Raw genomic sequence first — 15,710 nt, forward strand, 5'->3', positions numbered from 1 at the left:
TTTTCAGGACTGTGAGTATGGGGAAGAGAGGAGACTGACTTTAATGATGTGTGAATCTAAAATGAGATGATTTTGGCCAACATCTTGAAGTCATCATCTAGGAACTGGCCTTTGGCTTTTGATAGAATTTGCCTTTCAAGCGACAAAATGGTAAGATTAGAGCATTTATCAGGCACTCACCATATGCCAGGCGCTAGGCTAAGCACTGTGTTTATGCTTACTTAACTCCTCACGGTTAACTCTATAAAACGGGTACTTTGCCCTGTTTTTCCAGGAGAAAACTGAAGGAATGAATGTACTTGTGAATGGATCTTAAAACATAACGTTTAGTTTAAAAAAAGTAAGAAGCAGAATGAGAAGAACAACAAAATACCATTTATAAAATTAAAAGACATGCATATAAAACAACACACATTTTGTAGGAATACAGGTAAATGGAACATTAAACATGTTAGAGTAGTTATTTACAGAGAAAAGGAGTGGGAAATGGGGATAAAAGGACATAAATAGATAACAAGAGGGGCCGTGTCCACAGCAATAAAGACAACATGCCATTAACTGAGCAGTACAGGCTTCTGAGGTCCAACTAAAGCACAACCCCAAAGCTTAGAGCAGGGAGTAGTAATAAACTGCTCCAGGTTAAACAGCCAAAGACCTGGACTCAAACCCAGGTGGCTCGCACCTGCCCCCATGCAGCAGGGCTGAACTAACCTGTGGACCTTCAATTCTTGGAAAGACATCTGCCACGTGGCAAAACCCCTTAGGCTTCAGCATTTATACAGTTTATATTTGATCTTGAGAAAAAGTGGATTCCCAGTATTTCTGACATGCCAAGCCTAAGTGTGAGCCATTTGTTCATCAAGTTTTTAATTGAGTGTTTATTATGTGCCAGGCACTGGGCCAGACAGAGGGCCAGCGGAGATGAAGGAGCCGGGACTCTGGCCTCAGTGAGCTCCCAGATACCGACCCCCTCTTTCCCTGCAGGCAGGCAGCAACTCCACTGTTAGAGCTTAGATATGCAGCTCGAATCTGCACATGACTTTCTAAAGCACCAACTAGCATTTCTTAAGACCGTTTAGATTTCCACAAAGAAACTGTGCTATGATGGTGGAAAACACTCATTGTCACTACTGGAAACTGATTTTTCTTGTAGCTAATCTTTCAAAACGGGTTGCCCAAGAAAGAGCACCTGTAACGACCACCTTGATAAATGTGGTAAGATCTGCCTTGTTGCCTCATGTGGTAACTTCTCTTTTCTGTGCCAGGAGGTAAATATTTTAGAGACACATCAGGAAGGAGGTCATCCTATATGGAAAGACTGAAATGTTGGAACAGGGATTTTTAGGGTGGTGTTGAGGAAGCCACAAAACCCCAGGGGTTCAGGCACGGTTTACACTCCCTTGAGGCCACCTGACTCACCTCGATCGTTTTGCAGGTGTCCTCCAGCTGGCTGATCACTCCCTGGACCCGATCATTGCTTCCCACAAGGACAGCAATGCCGTCGCTGAGCTCAGACTAATGGAGAGAAAAGAGGGATGCAAGATTTTAGGGGCTTTCTAGTCAACACTGACTGTGAGTTCATCTTAGTAGTGTCCTCATGGGTTCTTAATTTAGGGTCCATGGAACCCCCAGAGGAGGAACAGTGAGGCTGGGAGGCCTGAGAACCTCCTGATCTTGTAAATAAAATTCTGAATGGATGTGTGTATAAATGCATTTGTCTGGGAAGAAGTTTCGTAGTTTTCATCAAATTCTTAATAGAGACTGTGACCCTGCTAAAAACATTAAGAACACCGAATTATAGGCCATAGAGAATAGCACATTCAGGGTAAAGAATTCTAAGAATTGTTTATTGAATGAAGACCAAAATGTGACATCAGGGGCCCAAGATGAATTATTTGTCTAGTGCAGCTCAGAATCAGTTTTACTAGAGAAATATTCATTTATTCAACGTATACCTATTACGCATCCTCTTCATGCTAGATGCAAACAAATACTCATATTCTAGACCAAGTCATTACAAACTTAAAACTGTAACGTTCAACTGTTTCCAGAAAAAAAATTTCAACTTGAAATTCCTCTCAGGGCTCTTTGGACCCCGAAGCGATTCCGTTGTTCTTACTTACCCCCTCGCAAGGCTGGCCTCTGGAGCACAAGAAACACTGAATGAGTGGGACTCAGGAAACCTACGTGCTTGGTCCAACTCTGCCTTCAACTTCTCTATGATGTTGGGCAAAACATGTAATCAATTTGGACCTTCACTGTCTCACATATAAAGTGAGAAGACTGGACCAGAAGAGTGGTTGTAAAACATTTTAAAGCTGCAGAACCCTTTCTTCAAATGGAAGCTAATAAATAATCCCAATAGGTAAAAAGTGAGGTTGCTTTGGCCAAACCGGAGTGGGATGGAAGCTCTGCCAGCCTGCCTCTGTCCATCCCACATGGGCCTCAGGGCTCTGAGGGGAATGGTGTGACACAGGTACCATTCAGTTCTAACAGGTATGACTTGGGGGGGGGCAGGTAAAAGGGAAACGGGGGATAAGTCTTAAGTGGATTGAAAAATAAATAAATGTTATGGATATCTTGCTAAATCCTGCTTCTTTAGCAGTTAGTACTCACTGGTTGCAACTGGTGTTGCCCAAAGTTTGGTTTCCAAATTTAATTCCAACTCTATACTGTATTTGGTGTAAAACACTGACCAAATGTGGACTCTCTGATTTCTTACAGAAAGAAGCCGAGATGTGGAGCTTCTCAAATTCTAGATGCCAGGACTTGGTTGCAACTCTCTGAGCACACAACCCCACAGTTTATTTGCATCAAATGGATAAGCTTCTACTTGCCTGTGGGTGAAACCAGATTGGCAGGTGAGTGATAAGCTGGGACACCCTGTATTTGGTCAGAATGAGGGGTCTGAGGCCCTGGGGTGAGGGCATGGACGGTGCCCTCAGTGCTGGCCTAGGTTGAAAGGCTAGGAGGCCAGTTTAACCCAGGCTGGAGGGCCAGCCCAAGGGAACGTGTAACGCAATGTCATTCATTGTAATTCTACCAACTAGGAGTGCGCGAGAAAAGGCCTTGAGGAAGGCCAAAGGAATCTTTGGTTGGTGAATGAAGAAAAATGTTCTGAGTGGAGTAAAAAGTTATCCTTTTATTACCTATAGTCTGAACCTCAAATAATGTTTGAGCAGCTTGAGCTCGGACCGAGTCCCATAACAATGCACATCTTCAACAACCTCCAACGGGCGCAAACACAGCGACCCTTCCCCTCCGGACCCCTTCCTGACTCTCTGCACCTCTTCCCTCCCCCACCTTCCCCACCAGCCTGCAGGGCATTAAGCGCGTGGAGGGTGCGCAGCATCCCTTCCGGCTCTACGCTCCTCGCCCGCCCAGCCTCAGTGCCCTGTGGCCCTGCGCATTGGGCATCTCTCCTTGGGGGGCAGCGAGTCAATGACGCAGGCACTTGGAAGGGGCTTCGGAGGAGGGGCGGAAAGGCCTCTGTTACCTTCTGCCTCTGGAACACGTGAGTGAGGGGAGCCACCTGGCAGTCCTTGTGCGCCCCGAAGACCTTGCACAGAGAGCAGGTGGGCACTTCGCAGTTCAGACAGTAGATGTTGATGCGCTCATCTTCGTGCTCCTCACACAGGGGCTGGTCGGACTTCTTGTCTGGTCTGGGAGGAGATACGTGGATAAGTGTTAGCTCCGGCTGCGGCAGAGCTGAGCCGGGTGGCCCAACGGGGTGATCAGCATCGCATCCTACCCCGCAAGACCCTGTACCCACAGCAACCCTACCCCAGCAGACTTCCAGAGCCCCTTTCATGCGCTCAGAGCCCTCCAAATTCTCTACGGGTTTATCAGCAGTGTCCTGACAAATTTCCAACCAGCCTGGGGTTGGCTGGAGACTGTGGAGACACATGGAGACTGTGACCTGTAGCATTTGCCAATTTCTCTGGTGTGAGTATTCCCCCCATTGGCCGATTTCAAGGTTTAAAAACGGGCTAGTGCAATTCCTGAAAGCCGAGCACCGGATTCTTTCCTTAGGAGCTGCTTCAGCACCATCTCTACATGCTCACAAGTCTCTCAAGAGAGACTTTACAATTACGGGTAAAGAGGATAAGGTTGCCGATAAACAAAATGTCAAGTTTGCACCAGCTTTGGGGAGGCCCATTTGCCCCACCGCTGCAGCCTCTGGCCCCGGCAAAAGGAGTGAGCGTGGAGGTGGGCTGGGGGAGCCCAAATCTCTGATTATTCATCTCGGCGCTGGTTGGAAGTAGTTGTGTGTAAGTGCTTTTTTGATTTGTTTGGGTCTCCTCCTGCCATTAGCCCAGAAAATTAAAGGTACATGACTTCCTGCGGACTCGGCAGTGGTTAAGAGTGGGTAGTATGTGCTCAGTGAATGTGAACAATTACACTGAATACTTTAGGCAATAAGAAAAGTGCAAAATGTTGTTCTGGGACATGGTGGTACCCCGGAAGTCCAAACCTCACAGATAATCCGCAAGTTTCAGTTTTCCCAAACCAAACCAACCAAAACTTCTCAAAGCTGCCCAGGTCATAATGGAGCGTTGGGTTTGTATGTGCTAGTGAGATTTGCGCTTCCGGGGTACCACCATGTCCAAGCAATGAAGAAGCATGAGAGAGGTAGTGACAAATTATTGCTGCTTCAGGATAACCTCTTAGCTGCGAAATCACCTGGAGAGCCCAGGTTCACATCACGTGGTAGGACCTGGTATATTTCCCTAACCATCTTCGTGGTTTAGGTGTTAGAATACGTCAAGATCAAAATTATGTCACCTTGTGATGCTATAGGCTCCCTCTGGAGGTCATGGGGGGAAGGGTGGTTTTAGCCTACTTATACGAAGTCTGGAATTTTGATGTGTCCTATTCAAAGACTAAGGCTGTTCATAGTTTCCAGAATTGTTTGGAAAATTTAAATACAAATCCAAAATCTTTCCTCATCTTCCCAAACATATGACTATTTAGAAGCATCTCAGATTTGGAACTGAATTTTTATTTTATTGAAGTATAGTTGATTTACAATATCGTGTTAGTTTCAGGTGTACAGCAAAGTGATTCAGTTATACATATATATATTTCCAGATTATTTTCCATTATAGGTTTTTACAAGATATTGAATACAATTCCCTGCTCTATGCAGGATAATCCTTGTAGCTTATCTATTTTTTTAATATAGTAGTTTGTTTAATCCCATACTCCTAATTTATCCCTCTCCCCCTTCCCTTTCCCCTTTAGTAACCATAAATTTTTCTATGTCTGGTGTGAGTCTTTTTACGTTTTGTATATAGATTCATTTGTATTATTTTTTAGATTCCACATATAAGTGATATCATATAATATTTGTCTTTCTCTGTCTGACTTACTTCACTAAGTATAATATTCTCTAGGTCCATCCATGCTGCTGCAAATGGCAATATTTCATTCTTTTGTATGGCTGAATAATATTCCATTATATATATTATGGTCTATTTCCTCCACTGGAATGTGAGCTCTATGAGGGCAGGGGCCATGGTCTGTCTCCTTTTTTGCTGGGTTCCCAGTGCCTTGCACAGAGTAGGTGCTCAGTACATATTTGTTGAATGAATGAGAAGTAAAAGGGAATTTGCCAGATTCGTGGACAGTGTTCCCTGTGCTCTAACATAAAATCGCTCATCTGGAGAAGGCGTGTGAACTATGGGGAAAGCTTAGTCACTTGGCTCTCCTGAGTGGCAAAGGAAAAGACCAGACAACATCCTGAAGGCTCCACTTATAAATGACAAAGGCCTCCAGCGGTTATCTAGAGACTAGGAGTGGTGATTCAAAGGCTTCTCTACCTCTAAAACCTTCCCTCCCCTGTACCTCCGCCTCGTAATACATGGCAAGCAAGTGTCCAGAGCACATTAACTGGGAGATGGCACAGCTGATGCTACCGCGGCCCCTCTCCCCCAGGCATTTCCCGAGGGTAGCCTGCGTCCCACGTGCTGCTCTGATGTTAGCAGCTCTGACCAGGGACGATATTGTAGAGCTCAGATATTTGCAGGGTATGCAATACTGAAAATGTGGAAACAGCCATGGGCTCTTCATTTAGTTGTCGATTGTGATTACTTTTTCATGATGCAATACAGACCAAGGACTGCCTGCAATATTCCTTATTAAGTTGCTGTTGTTCAGGTGGCAACACAGGCCGAGAGGCATCCCCCACTTACAAATGGGTGTAGAATGAAAACCTTCAGACACCTTACGCCACATAACAGACTTGGGACAAATGTGGCATGTAGAATAAAGACGCAAAGGCAACTTCATGAGGAGAGGGAGTCCGAGCTCTCAGTTGTGGTTCGGGTCTCAGTACCAAATGCTGGCCGTGGCCCCCAGCCGTTCCGTGCAGGCTAGTCTCAGGGAGTCTGTAGCCTGTTCCCTCTGCTCTCTGGGGTTTCGGGGACCATCTTCAAGTTCCCTGAAGGATGGGCATCTGGTACTGATGATGCATTTCAGGCAGTACTTTGGGTTTTTTTAAACGTCTTTATTGGAGTATCATTGCTTTACATTGTTGTGTTAGTTTCTGCTGTATAACAAAGTGAATCAGCTGTACGTATACATATATCCCCATATCCCCTCCCTCTTGTGTCTCCCTCCCTCCCACCCTCCCTATCCCACCCCTCTAGGTGGTCACAAAGCACTGAGCTGATCTCCCTGGGCTATGCGGCTGCTTCCCACTAGCTATCTGTTTTACATTTGGTAGTGTATATATGTCCATGCCTCTCTCTCACTTCGTCTCAGCTTACCCTTCCCCCTCCCCGTGTCCTCAAGACCATTCTCTACGTCTGCATCTTTATTCCTGTCCTGCCCCTAGGGTCTTCAGAGCCATTTTTTTTTTTTTTAGATTCCATATATATGTGTTAGCATACGGTATTTGTTTTTCTCTTTCTGACTTACTTCACTCTGTATGACAGACTCTAGGTCCATCCACCTCACTCCAAATAACTCAATTTTGTTTCTTTTTATGGCTGAGTAATATTCCATTGTATATATGTTCCACATCTTCTTTATCCATTCATCTGTCAATGGACACTTAGGTTGCTTCCATGTTCAGGCAGTACTTTTACAGTCAAACTGATCTCAAAGTTTAATCCCAACTCAGTTTCTCCAAGTGGTGGCCGTATGGCCTTAGGCGAGTTCCTTCAACTCTTTCAGGCTCAGCTTTTACTCATATCTGAAAATTGGACTAGGAGTCTTCTAATTAAATATGACAAAATGAACACATTTATTTATTTGTTTCCTGCTGAAATCCCACTAAAATAAGAGTAAGGGAATAAAAAGGTATAAATCAATAAGGACAAAAAATGAGCAAAATAACAGCAGAGGAGAGATGCAACCAAATGTTGGAAACTGGGGACAGCTGGACGAAGGGACGTGACCTGTTTGAAATGCATCTTGGTTCTGCTGGGAGCCTGCAGGGTAAAGGCACACAGGACAAGCTGCTCAAGCTTTACAGGCTCCCCCTGCAAAGGCCCTGGGACTGCAGAGGCCAGGCACCCAGGAGTGCAGGGCGGCGGGCGGGGTGGGGGGGACTGGAAAGAGGAGGACTTTTTGCATACTTTAGGTGATTGCTTGAGGATGTGCTCCACAAAAACAGTAGAGTAAACCAACAAAGAGGACGACAAAGGATCCAGGAAACAAGGGCTTCAACCCAGGGGAGAGTAAAAGAAAAGTAGAAGGTAAAGCCAACCACACGGGGGCTCAGCCCTAATTGTCTACAGTGAAGTCAATAGATAATGTCTAAAACTGAAAAACCAAAGAATAGGAGCCTGCTAGTAGCATACACACATCACTGGGTGATAAGTGGCAGAAGAACAGCTGAAAGAATTAAACGTGGCTGACTCTGGGGAGTGAGACTTGGGGGCAAAGAGAGAGTAGGGCAGGGAATGCAGCTCTCTTTCGAGGCCTTGTAGTGTGATTGGAATGTTTAAAATTATGCATATGCATAGGAATTACTTTGAATAAAATATTTAAAATACTCGTGAGAATTAAAGAATTACACATGATTCATGTGTATAACACCCTGAACGGTGGCTGACGCATATTCAACACATATTGGTTTGACTTGCTGTATTTTAAGGTTAATTATTATGTTCTTTTTTTTTGGCCGTGGGACATGTGGAATCCTTGCTCCCCGACCAGGGATTGAACCCGTGACCCCTGCAGTGGCAGCGCGGAGCCCTAGCCACTGGACCATCAGGGAAGTCCCGTTATGTGAAATTAGTTCCTTCTCGCATCGCCCCCCCCCCACCCCCCCGCAAGCTCTGGCTAGCTCAGCACCAGGCAGAATTCTAGATAAGAAGGCCAGGTCTTATTGAGACCTACAATCTCTAGCCATTCTGCGGGAGGCCAGAGTTGACCAGCCCCTGCCCTTTCTGCTTCCACCTTAATGTGGGCCAGGGTTCATCTCACTCTGTATTTCAAAGTTATTCCAGAGTCACCTCACATACCCTGAGGCTTAGGATTCTGGACTGGTAAATCTGCCAGCCCTCAGGGAACAACTGGGTTTATGTCCAAACATGTGCCCGAGCTCTCTGTACAATTTGTGGTTTTGCTACCAATTAAAAATGTCCCAAAGGCAAGTCTCAGGTTCAAGAAACAGCAGCAGAAGAAGAATCTGATAATCACAAAAACACCAGTATGCTACTCAGCTGTGAGCTTCATTGTTAGAGGTTGGTTCATTGCTTTTAATTTGTTCACCTAGGCACTAGTTTTGGCAGATGCATTGCATAGACTTTAAAGCCAGGATGTGTCATGTAGTGTTACGCTACAGATTTTAACATCTCCTCTTCTCGGGATTACATAACAATTATTGTTATTATTTCACATCATTCAAGCTCTCACTGTGGCAAGTAGCAAAACAGAAAATTATGGCAATAAATAGAACGTGTATGAAGATTTATGGTGTTGCTTAAACATCTGGTACTTACGGAGCAACTGCTCTGTGCGAGGCACTGTCGCAGGCACTGAATCAGTTGTTATATAAACAGCCTTAGTAATTAGTTGGTTATTAATTGGCTGGTTAACTTTTTTAAGAGACAGTGTATCTATTTGCATCTTAAAATAATGAAATAAAATGAGATCAGATCTTAATTACAGCAGCGGTACTTTCCTTCTTCTCAAGAGATTTTGGAAGCGAGGGAAATGGCCCACTCTGTATCTCTGCAGTATGTCATCAGCAATTCTTCTTCCCAGTGCCATCTATATCCCGGCACTATCTAATTTAGTTTTGAATCTTAAGCAGAAATGAATAGCCATAGCAATTATAATAATTATATGTTCGATTTATAGAACAGCTTTCCTTCTAAGAGCACAAGGCTCTTCGAGCCCTGCAGATGTCCCGTGAATCCGTGTCTCCTACTAGGAAGCACAGTGAGATCATTTCTAGATGGTCTCAGTATTGCTGTCAAGCGCTATGGACTTGACTGCCTTGTGTACAGTTGAAAAAGGGCTCCTCAACACCAGCACTTCTAGGAATGAACTCCCCCTGTGTTGTCTCTAGGAAAGGAACTCTGTAGCCAGTGTGATTCGATGAATAAGAAGCCCTTTTCAAAAAAATAAAAAATGACTGAGGTATATGCTGCGTGTCAATCAGCAGGTGCATGCCAACAGGATTCAGGAAGAATAACCTAGAGAATAGGGAAACAACCTGAGCTCCATCCTTTTTTTTTTCCTCCCCTGTCTCTAAACTCTAAGTTGCTAAATCCCAGGAGTCTACCTTGCTTTGCTACTTCCCAGAGTCACTACCATGACTAACGATGTCAGAGGATTTTGTTTTTATTATTATCCTCTAGATAATTTTTACATGAGACTGTCCAAACTAAGAACAGGCCGATTTGGGGAGATGCCATTTCTGTTCATTTTCTGTAGAGTTTTGCACTCTAATTTTTCTGCTGTGTAGAATCTGGAGCTATAAAGAAGCTGTGTAGTGCAGAAACGTCTACAAGGGATGTAATACAAGGCTGGGGGTAGGGCAGCATTATGCCTCTTTCAATATCACCATCTGGACTGGATTAGCGTTAATGAGTTACTTCATTCTGAAATTGATACAAAAGCATGGGCCCCAGCTTCCTTCTCTCCTCCCAAGAGCAACTCTCACTCCCATTGGGAAGGACTGACTTGGAAAAACATTTTCCTATAAAACAATTAGCCCCTGATTGGTAAACAAGCATTCAGTATAGCGACCCACTAAAACAAACAAACAAATAATGAAGACAAGCTTCAGATGTGTCTGACACACAGGAGAACCCTACCTGGTGGACTCCTGCTTGTAGATGTCAATGATATTTTCCACCAGCAGGTTCCTCTGAAGCCCGTAGATCCCATGTCTGTCCAAAACCACTTCGTGTCTGCAGGATGGGCAACGGAATCGGCCCCCCGAGGCCACAGTGCTACCTCCTCTTGTGGGCAAGTACGGGTTAGAGGCCTGTTCTCGCCAAGCAAGAAAAGAGGAATTGAGTAATGCCACAGGTAGCTTTTCAGAGGCTTCCCTTCACTCTCTGTTACACTAGGAACAACATCAACTCCTGCTTTCAGCTTGCTGTGAGATCGTCCCTTAGGGCGTTATCGGCAAGTGGTCCTGAAATGCAGGGCCAACACTTATCCACAGTCAAGTGCCATGTACCGTCTTCAGCATGAGGTGATTTTCCACCCAGCATTTTCGTAACCAAAAGTTCCAGCCAGAAACTCCAACATTAATGTCTTGGGCAGTAATTCATTTACAATTTTGAGACAGATTCAGTTTTTTTTAAACAAGTATGATTCTTGGTATTGAAATAAAATTAGATTTGAGAGTAAGAAGGAGGCTGACAGCAAAGTACAAAGCAAATCACTTTAAAACCTTTTTTTTTTTTTTTTAACAAATGCAACCTTATACAGCTTTCTAAAGAAATTACCTCAAAGTTAAGCGCTTGATTCGGAGAAGAGGGAATCTTTTCCACCCCCTCCATTCCAAACAAACCTACCTGGAAAATGTCACTGGCACATTTCCTACACAGGTTATGCTGGCAGGGGAGAATGACCACGGGTTTCGTGAACATCTCTAAACAGATGGGACAGATGAGTTGCTTCTCCAAGTTATCCATGGTCTGCTGCTCTTTGGAAAAAGACTTGTAATTCAAAGATGCGCTCATCTCCTGGCCGTCCCTGTGTGCTCTGCCAGGGAAAGGGTGCTTCGAATGGTTTCTGCAAGTGATTCCTGGAAATAATTCCAAGGATTGTGTGATCAAGTGTCCTTTACATTTCTTTCCGTGGAGGACATTGTTTCAGGCCCAGGTTCAGAGTGGGGCTGGAGCTGTTTTTAGCAGCCGAGGGTCACATGACAGCAGACAGACTTGTCCGTATAAGCCAGTGACAGGAGGATGGATTCTGACAGGTGACAGAGAACAGGGGCCAACATTTCCACCCCAGGGAGTGAAGAGAGTGGGTGGGAAGGAGGATTACAAACTCCATTTAGACGGGGTTGTGAGGAGAGGGAGGTGAAGCTGACAGTTGTCAACAACAAATGCAAATGTTGGTGCCCAGTCGCTGAGCTATGCCCCCTGTGTGCAATCAGCAAGGGCTTGGTGATGGGCTTCTCCAGGACCAGGGAGAACATAGTCCAAGAGTCTCACTGTATAACGAATGTCATTTCCGTCTTGAGAATTTAGGAAGCAAGTCACCAAAAGTAGCATGATCATACTATCCTAGGTGAAAACAAATGAAGCATGTCTGCTTGGCATATCATTATCCTGGCTTCACAAGGGTAATCAACTAAAGAGACTTGCTTAGTGTTAAATATTTCATCTTTGTGAGGGTTGTGAAATGGGAAAAATTTCAACTTAAAAACTGATTTCAAATCTTTTCACCATAAAAGTATCCACAAAATTTAAAAAAAATCCAAACACCAGTTGATCCAATTTTTTTAAAAAAGAGTTGTATAATAAAGCTCTAGTATGCTCTTTTCTCTCTCTTTTTCCTAATCCTCCTTCATCATATACACCACCACCCCTACACACACCTAGAAACACAAAGAAAATTTGGCAATCTTTAAAAATTTTAGTTTGCTCCAACAATCAGTAATGAGGTAGTAACTGGCACATGGGGTGGCAGACCCATTATTTTATTTTGCCATATAGTGGGGGACAAATATCAGTGCCATTTTCAGTGGAAGTGAAAATGGAATCCCGCTTCCACACCTGGGTTTTATATGGTCTGAAATATCTGTACCCCTCTGCATTTGTCTGTATTTACCAAGTTGATTTTTTAAATGATAGTTTCCCTGGTCATTTCTGAGAATTCTTGGTCTACTCTTGAGTCATCAATTTCAATTTTGATATTGGCCAGGATTTTGTGAAACAACTGTTTCATCTATATGTTTTATTTAAAGATTTAAAATCAGATCAAAAATGAAATAAGAAACACATGTCTATTTTTTTATGTGATGAATTTGCAGCTTTATTTCTCCTTGATTTAAAACACCCCATACAATGAACACATTTTGTTAACACAGCCCCAGGGTGCACTTAATTACCAGTAAGGAGTAGATCGTTGTGACTGGTTATGTGTGCCCTTAGTGCTGTGTGCACTGAGAGTTTATTGAGAATCTAATAAGCTCTATTAACTAATAATAAGTTATATGTATTCATAAACATTTCAGGGATCTTTGGAGAATTTTGTTATTCCTTTCAATGTCTGTTTAGTAACTACAGTGAATAAGGGAATTGGTGACATTGTTTTACTGAGTTAATTCAGTTCACCTAGCCTAGACAGTTAACTGTGTTTATTGTACATGGGCTGTGGAGGTCTGAGCAAAATAAGAGAGCTGTTTTCTAAGAAAGATGAAGTTTCTACTGTAAAAGACCTTGCAACCTAAGGAAAAGCACTTAAACTAATACTATACACTATAGGCAAGCCTATCCTTTTAAGAGGAATTCATTCTTTCAAAAAATATTTGTTGAGTGTTTATCATGTGTCTTGAAAGACGAACAAGATACAGGCTATTGTCCTCAAGGAGCTCAGTCTAATAAATAGTAGAGATAAGACATGCATATACAGAACCACAGTACAAAACAAAATGGGATAAAGAACTTCAGGGACTTCCCTTGTGGTCCAGTGGTTAAGACTCTGCGCTTCCGTGTTTGATCCCTGGTCGGGAAAGTAAGATCCCCATTCCATGCGGCACGGCCAAAAAAAAAGGACAGAGAATTCCAGAGTTGGAGGAATCAGGAGGGCTTCATGGGTGGGGTGGCATTTGCACTGATCCACTGAGGAACCTAGACACCAATGGGCATGTCGTTCTGTGGGCAGTGAGGCGTAGGTGGCGCTTCCAAGAGAAGGCACAGAAGCAGACAGGAGTGCCGGGAACGCTCAGAGCATGTGGTGCTTTGGGCTGGAGTGCAGAGCATGCTTCTGGCACATTGGCAGCCCATGAATACTGGGCTGAAGAGTTTTTACCACTTAATAAATTAGGCAACAGGAAGTCGTTGAGAGTGTCTCACAGGGACATTTCCCTGAGAGCTGTGCATTGGTGAAATTAATCTCAGTGCTGGTTGGGATAGGTCGGTGTGAAGGTGACCTGGCTAAAGACCAGATGGGAGGTTGTTGCCTAGGTGAGAGGTCATGACGCCCTGGCCCTGGGTGACGAATGGCAGTGGGGAAGGAAAGGAGGAAATGGACTCTGGTGGCTATGAGGGTAGAGTCCTCAGGGGTGACTCAGGTGCCTGAGCCAGAGCAACCAAGATGATGCAGTGAGAGGCTGCACAGGGAGTCAGGAGGTCCAGCTCCCATGTCCACCTCACCTGGTGATCCTGGGAAAGTGACCTCACCTAGTTGGATTTCAGTTCTTTTATCTGTGAGTGGGCTTCATAACCTAACTTAGCAGTATTTGTAGAAAAAAACACTCTGAAACTGCATGAACATTGAGAATCCCCAGTTGAAGTATTTGATGGAGAGTTGAACCCTACCCTCTCCTTTTATTCTCTGCTCCTTCTTGCTCTCTGCCTTTCATTTTGTCTTAGAACTGCCCCTGGAAGCTACAGAGGAAACTAGCAAGAAGCCCACAGGAAAAAGAGCCAGGTTGATGGATAAGAACCACCTTCCCTTCTTCATCATCTTTCCTCCATTCCTGCTCCCCCCGCTCTCAGAGACCAGCCATCTATGGGGTGGACATGTGAGTTGGGAGTGGGACATGGGGGTAGCACTCTGGTTCCTAGGGAGGAACCAGAAAATTTTAGTCTGCTCCCAAATCATTCAGAGTCTGAGAGATGGCAGAAATTCTGGAAATGAATCAGAATTGAAGTCAGCTTCAAGGCTCTGGAATCTGCAGTGGACCTGGGCCTCCACAGAGATGCGAAAACCAGCTTAGTCTCCTGAAGGTACCCTGGACTCTCTAGGGGTGGTGCATGACTTCCTCCCCTCTCCTACCCACACCCTAGCACAGGGGGTTGAAACCAATCGGGGTAATTACACAGGAAGTTGCCATAGTTTGAAGCACCAATTTCCCCCCATTCTTGAGTCCTACCACACTGTGGTACGGGTGTGTTTAGACACATTGAGAAGCTGAAGCAAAACCACCATGGCTCTCACCTCCTCCAGAAGTTTCCCACATCCCCCAGATAAGTCAAAGGAAGCAAGATGGGTCCCTAAGAACCTGAGTTTACGCCCACGGTGGACTTGACACTGAGGGGTGACAACAGAAAGAGAAGACTCTTGACCTCTTTCAACCTCTAGCTACCAGGCCAAATGAACCCAGACTTCAGCGTCCACGGAAATGTAGATCTCAGTGTGTTCTTAATCTCAGGGAGGGAGAAAATGAGGTTCTAAAATCCCTTACTTTAGTACTACACCGCCACAACAAACATAATAAATATTTGCAGAGTACCAATCATTTCTTAGGATAGCTCTCCAGAGTAGATATTATTATCTCCATTGAGCCAACTGTGGCTCAGGGAAGTTAAGTAGTTGCCCAGAATGATACCTTTTGACTCGTCCACTAAGCTACCCCACCCCATACTCTACAGCACATTGTCCATTAGAATTTTCTGCAATGATGTAAATGTTCTACATCTGTGCTGGCCAACCTCTAGCCACAGGTAGCTATTGAGTACTTGAAATGTGTATAGTGCAACTCAGGAACTGAATTTTTTTTCATTATTTATTTATTTATGGCAGCGTTGGGTCTTCATTGCTGCACGTGGGCTCTCTCCGGTTGCAGCGAGTAGGGGCTACTCTTCGTTGCAGTACACGGGTTTCTCATTGCGGTGGCCCCTCCTGTTGCAGAGCATGGGCTCCAGGTGCGCAGGCTTCAGTAGTTGTGGCACATGAGCTCAGCAGTTGCGGCTCACGGGCTCCAGAGCGCAGGCTCAGCAGTTATGGTGCACGGGCTCAGCCGCTCTGCAGCAAGTGGGATCTTCCTGGACCAGGGCTCGAATCTGTGTCCACTGCATTGGCAGGCAGATTCCCAACCACTGTACCACCAGGGAAGTCTGTGAATTTTTAAGTTTATTCAATTTAAACATATGTTTAAATAACCATATGGGGCTGGAGGTCACCATATTGGACACAAGTCCTAGAACATAAGATATTAAAAAACCTTTGGGGGGGGGAAAAAAACCTTTGGAGAAAATTGAAATGTATATGAAGGATTCTCTGGCAGGAACTGGGTTCCTCTCTTTTGGTGGGTTTTGTACTTTCTGGTTAGGGTGATA

General features: G+C 44.6%; 1 protein-coding gene across 3 annotated transcripts in view; it reads right to left on the minus strand.

The window, feature by feature from the left end:
• Positions 1–11,156, minus strand: part of TRIM55 (tripartite motif containing 55) — a 41,478-nt gene extending 30,322 nt beyond the window's left edge. For all 3 annotated transcript variants that reach the window (XM_022595376.1, XM_022595375.1, XM_089899073.1), the window contains exons 1-4: positions 10,989–11,156; positions 10,278–10,450; positions 3,497–3,662; positions 1,420–1,515 (exon numbers count right to left, since the gene is read on the minus strand). In XM_022595376.1, coding sequence (XP_022451084.1) covers positions 1,420–1,515; positions 3,497–3,662; positions 10,278–10,450; positions 10,989–11,156 — 603 coding nt within the window. The remainder of the gene's footprint in view (positions 1–1,419; positions 1,516–3,496; positions 3,663–10,277; positions 10,451–10,988) is intronic.
• Between the last annotated feature and the right edge of the window lie 4,554 nt (positions 11,157–15,710).

Source organism: Delphinapterus leucas, chromosome 17 (genome assembly GCF_059928025.1).
Source record: "Delphinapterus leucas isolate spDelLeu-1000000601 "Yukka" chromosome 17, BTC_Dleu_Yukka2, whole genome shotgun sequence".
Taxonomy (NCBI): Eukaryota; Metazoa; Chordata; class Mammalia; order Artiodactyla; family Monodontidae; genus Delphinapterus; species Delphinapterus leucas.